Raw genomic sequence first — 4,884 nt, 5'->3', positions numbered from 1 at the left:
TTTGAAAAAGACTAGGTGTTATCAGCATTTCAACATTCAGATTAATGTCCCATTTTTCTTTTCTTTTTCTCTTTCTTTCTTTTTTTTTTTTTTTTGAGACAGAGTCTCACTCTGTCACCAGGCTGGAGTGCAGTGGTGCGATCTCAGTTCACGGCAACCTCTGCCTCCCGGGTTCAAGCAATTGTCCTGCCTCAGCCTCCCAAATAGCTGGGATTACAGGCACATGCCATCATGCCCAGCTAATTTTTGTATTTTTAGCAGAGACGGGGTTTCACCATGTTGGCCAGGATTGTCTTGATCTCCTGACCTCGTGATCCACCCGCCTTGGCCTCTCAAAGCACTGGGATTACAGGTGTGAGCCACCTCGCCCGGCCAATGTCCCAGTTTTCTATTAATCTTTATTAAGTGCTACAACAGTATTTAGACGAAGAACAAAATTTTTCAGGGATGACCATCATTATGAAAAACAAACAAAGCAACTGGATACATGAGTTAGTGTGATTCTAGTTCTAACACATAACATAGGCAGAGAGACGAAATGTTTCCCCACGCATGCCAGCATGTAGTTATCAGCACCTTGCGCTATGACAAAACAAAATGCCACACATTCTGAACAACTCACGTCACTGACTTGTTTGTCAAACAAACGACAGACATTCAAGACTTTAGGATGTATCTGCTGTTCGGCACCTTTGCACCGGGTGCCGCATGCATCTGTATCTGTCCAGTACCTGGCAGGCTGCACAGCACTCCTAGCTACAGTGGGGCTAGGAAGTCTCGCCATTACAGGGTGGGTGCCCCCAGAACACGAAGCAGGGATAGGTTCACTTTAAAAGGAATTGCCAAAGAGGAAACATTCATAAGGAGAGAGAAGAAAAGAAGCATTAAGGACAGCATAGTTTTAAATTCAGAAACGTTAAATCAAAAATTTTAACAGAATTTTTTGCTAATTATTTTTGGGGAGAAAAAAAATCACGCAAGAACTTGAAAAGCAAATACAAAGTCAGGAAATAAGAGATAGCAGCTACCCAAAGCAAATGGGGTAAGAATAGGTGTTCAGAGCTGGGAGGATTCACTCTGTCTTGAGAATACTTGTCTTGGTGTTAAAAAAAATTTTTTTTAAAAGCAAATATTAGCCATCAAAAAATCAGTAGATTATGGCTGTGTTTTAGAATACTGTTTTCAATCTAAATTTTTTCTTTCTGTGTTTTATTTTTTTTAATTTTTAAAAAAATTTTTGGAGATGGAGTCTGACATCCAAAAAATTTTGGAGATGGAGTCAGACAGTCTAGTCTGTCACCAGGCTAGAGTGCAGTGGCGTGATCTTGGTTCACTGTAACCTCCGCCTCCCGGGGTCAAGCAATTCTCCTTCCTCAGCCTCCCAAGTAGCTGGGACTACAGGTGCATGCCACCTTGTCCAGCTAATTTTTGTATTTTTATTAGAGATGAGGTTTCACCGTGTTGGCCAGGATGGTCTCGATCTCTTGACCTCGTGATCCGCCTGCCTCAGCCTCCCAAAGTGCTGGGATTACAGGCATAAGCCACTGCGCCTGGCCGTCTGGACTTTTTTTTTTTTTTTTTTGACAGAGTCTCACTCTGTCGCCCAGGCTGGAATGCAGTGGTACGATCTCGGATCTCGGCTTACTGCAGCCTCCACCTCTTGGGTTCAAGCAGTTCTCCTGCTTCAGCCTCCCGAGTAGCTGGGATTATAGGCGTGCGCCACCACATCCAGCAAATTTTTTTGTATTTTTTAGTAGAGACGGGGTTTCACCATGTTGGCCAGGCTGGTCTTGAACTCCTGACTTCAGGTGATCTGCCCACCTCTGCCTCCCAAAGTGCTGGGATTACAGGTGTGAGCCACTGCGCCCGGCCTCAATCTACTTTTTAAAAGTATCAGTGTTCTTATACAATCTATAGGCACATCAAGGTAGATTTATTGAGCCTTAAAATGGGATTAATTTTTCTTATATTTACTGTTTTGCTCCCATGGGTGTCTGCTTCTTATTTTACGCCAGCCATTCAAATATTTTCTTTTTAAAAAAACAAACTGATTTGTAAAGATTTCCTAATGAGTGCAAGGATATACTTAGCTACAAATGCACCAAGAAACTGAGGAGCAACTGGAGGAGGAACTGCAGGCAGCTGATCTAACAGCAGGTCCATAGAACGGGGCACTGACATGGAGGCCTTTTGGGATGTCAGTAACCTAATGGGATGAACTTTTTTTTTTTTTTTTTTTTTGTTTCAGGAAGGGTGTCTGTGTGTCCAAGGTAAGCACAAAACCAATTAACAACTTCAACAACAACAACAAAACTAGGCTGGGTACAGTGGCTCACACCTGTAGCTCCAGCACTTTGGGAGGCTGAGGTGGGAGGACCACTTGAGCCCAGGAGTTTAAGATCAGCCTGGGCAACATGGCAAAACCCCATCTCCACAAAATACAAAAATGAGCCAGGTGTGGTGGTGGGGCCTGTAGTCCCAACTACTTGGGAGGCTGAGGTTGGAGGATCAATTGAGCTCAGGAGGTTGAGGCTGTAGTGAGCCAAGATGGCACACTGCATTCCAGCCTGAGTGACAGAGTGAGACACTGTCTCAAAAAAACAACGCCCCCTCAAAAAATAATAAAAATTTTCAGTTGATTGAAGCAATGATCTCTGAATGAACTACTCTGGGAAATTAATTCTGAATATATTGAAACACGTTATTCAGAACAAACTTCCAGTTGTTTGGAAAGTTATCAAACTGCAATTTAATTTTTAGAAATTTCTGGCAATTAATCCCAGCACTTTGGGAGGCTGAGGCAGGTGGATCCCCTGAGGTCAGGAGTTTGAGACCAGCCTGGCCAACATGGTGAAACCCCATCTCTACTAAAAATACAAAAATTAGCTGAGTGTGGTGGCACATACCTATAATCCCAGCTACTCGGGAGGTGGAGGCAGGAGAATCGCTTGAACCCAGGAGGCGGAGTTTGCAGTGAGCCGAGATCCTGTCACTGCACTCCATTCTGGGTGACAGAGTGAGACTCTGTCTCAAAAAAAAAAAAAAAAAAAAAAAAGAAAAGAGATTTCTGGCAATTAAGAACAAAACAAACCCTTATCTTTTAGAAGGGCATACTGGGATATTTATGGATGAAATGGTAAGACCTCTAGTGTTTGCTTGAAAATAGCACAGGAGGAAAGGGGAAGTGAATGGGACACGGGCTGAGCATCACCGGCCAGGAGGGGGCCAGGAGCGGGTGACCGTGGAAGCTGGGTTTCATCACAGGAATCCACCAAGTTTCATGTTTCTATTTTCCGTTGTCAAAGAGATTTTTAAAACACCAATATGCAGAGACAAAAACAAAATAGAACAAAAACTCCTTTCAAGTTTTTCTAGAAGATACACATCCCATTACAGTTTAGAGAGACCATAGTAAACAAAACCCCTTAGTACTAACTTCTCTGTGGCTTTTAGCTAAACCACTTCCCCAATGCCTCATTTTCATTGAACACTCTTTAAATGTATATATTTTTTAAAAAAAGACATTATAGCCAAGGCTGAGAAGTCCCGTGGGCACTTACGTGGCTGCGATGACCACCTCCTCGGTGGTGATGGGCTGGGTGAGGGACCTGTCCTGCAGACGGCGTAGCCTCTGCTCCACAGCCGCGTTTCTTGAGCGTCGTTTTGGAACATTTTGTTCATCAAAAGATTTTTCCATCTCCTAAGATTAGAAACATTGTGGAACCCTTATAAATTCAAGGAAAGAGCTGGGCATGGTGGCTCATGCCTGTAATCCCACACTTTGGGAGGCCAAGGAGGGAAGACTGCTGGAGGCCAGGAGTTCAGGACCAGCCTGGGCAACAAAGTGAGACCCCCCATCTCTACAAAAAAATGCATAAATTAGCCAGGCAAGCTGGCACAGGCCTGTAGTCCCAGCTACTTGGGAGGCTGAGGTGAGAACATCACTTGAGCCTGGGAGGTTGAGGCTGCAGTGAGCTATGATCACATCACTGCACTCAAGCCTGAGTGTCAGAGTGAGACCCTATCTCTAAAAAAATTTTTAAAATAACAAAGAAATTCAAGGAAAGGAAATGAGGGTGGTAAAAAGTCTTTACTCTGTTCTCCTACAGGACCTACAGGAGGGGTCACTAATGAGAGCCTTGTATCATTGTCAGAAGTGTACACTCATGCCGTGTCCACGAGATGGCCACAACCAGCCAAAGATTAGGAAGAAAACAACAGGTGGGCCAAAGCCGGGAGGGCCTTAGCATGCCCAGAAGTGCATGAAGTAGGCTGGGGCCACAAGATTCTCCCTCCCTAAGGCTGACAATTTTTATTTTTTTTGAGACCGGGTCTCACTATGTTGCCCAGGCTGGTCTCAAACTCCTGGCCTCAAGTGATCCTCTTGCCTTGGCCTCTCAAGTAGCTGGGATTACTGCACCCAGTAGTGATCTCTATTCAAGCACGTCAGCACGGCTTACCCTGAAAAGCAACCTCTTGGCGGCAACACTTAGCTTGGCTCGTTCATCCACCTTTTCTTCATCTGCAAAAAGCCACAAATTAAAAACCGGACATCATTAGAAAAAGTTAAGTTCGGTCTCCAAAAAATCTTTCAGGGCTAACCTAGAAATCTTTGAGTACAAGAATAGGTGCACCAAAATAAGAATTGGTGGTAGTTTCCCCTGGCAGGGAGCCCATTCTTTCTGCTCAGTGAAAAGGTACTAATTTCCCTTGCAATTCAACCCAGCCAAACCAAAGCAAACTCTGTCCAAGGATTTCTACTCTAACGTTAGTTCAATCGAGATTTCATGAATATATTTTATGGGGGGAATTTCTTTTATTTTTAAATAGTAGCAGCAGCACAACAAGAAGAACCTGCTCCTTTGGTTTGAATTAGTTGTTTTT

General features: G+C 43.9%; 1 protein-coding gene across 1 annotated transcript in view; it reads right to left on the bottom strand.

Annotated features, from left to right (window-relative positions):
• The window catches only part of LOC105537682 (supervillin), a 137,990-nt gene that overhangs the window by 99,561 nt on the left and 33,545 nt on the right, over positions 1–4,884 (bottom strand). Inside the window, exons 7-9 of the mRNA XM_011977333.1 lie at positions 4,461–4,529; positions 3,561–3,700; positions 732–827 (exon numbers count right to left, since the gene is read on the bottom strand). Coding sequence (XP_011832723.1) covers positions 732–827; positions 3,561–3,700; positions 4,461–4,529 — 305 coding nt within the window. The remainder of the gene's footprint in view (positions 1–731; positions 828–3,560; positions 3,701–4,460; positions 4,530–4,884) is intronic.

This window comes from Mandrillus leucophaeus, unplaced genomic scaffold (genome assembly GCF_000951045.1).
Source record: "Mandrillus leucophaeus isolate KB7577 unplaced genomic scaffold, Mleu.le_1.0 Scaffold178, whole genome shotgun sequence".
NCBI lineage: Eukaryota > Metazoa > Chordata > Mammalia > Primates > Cercopithecidae > Mandrillus > Mandrillus leucophaeus.
The sequence above is the reverse complement of the archived record's forward strand: the minus strand, read 5'-3'. Positions and strand labels throughout refer to the sequence as shown.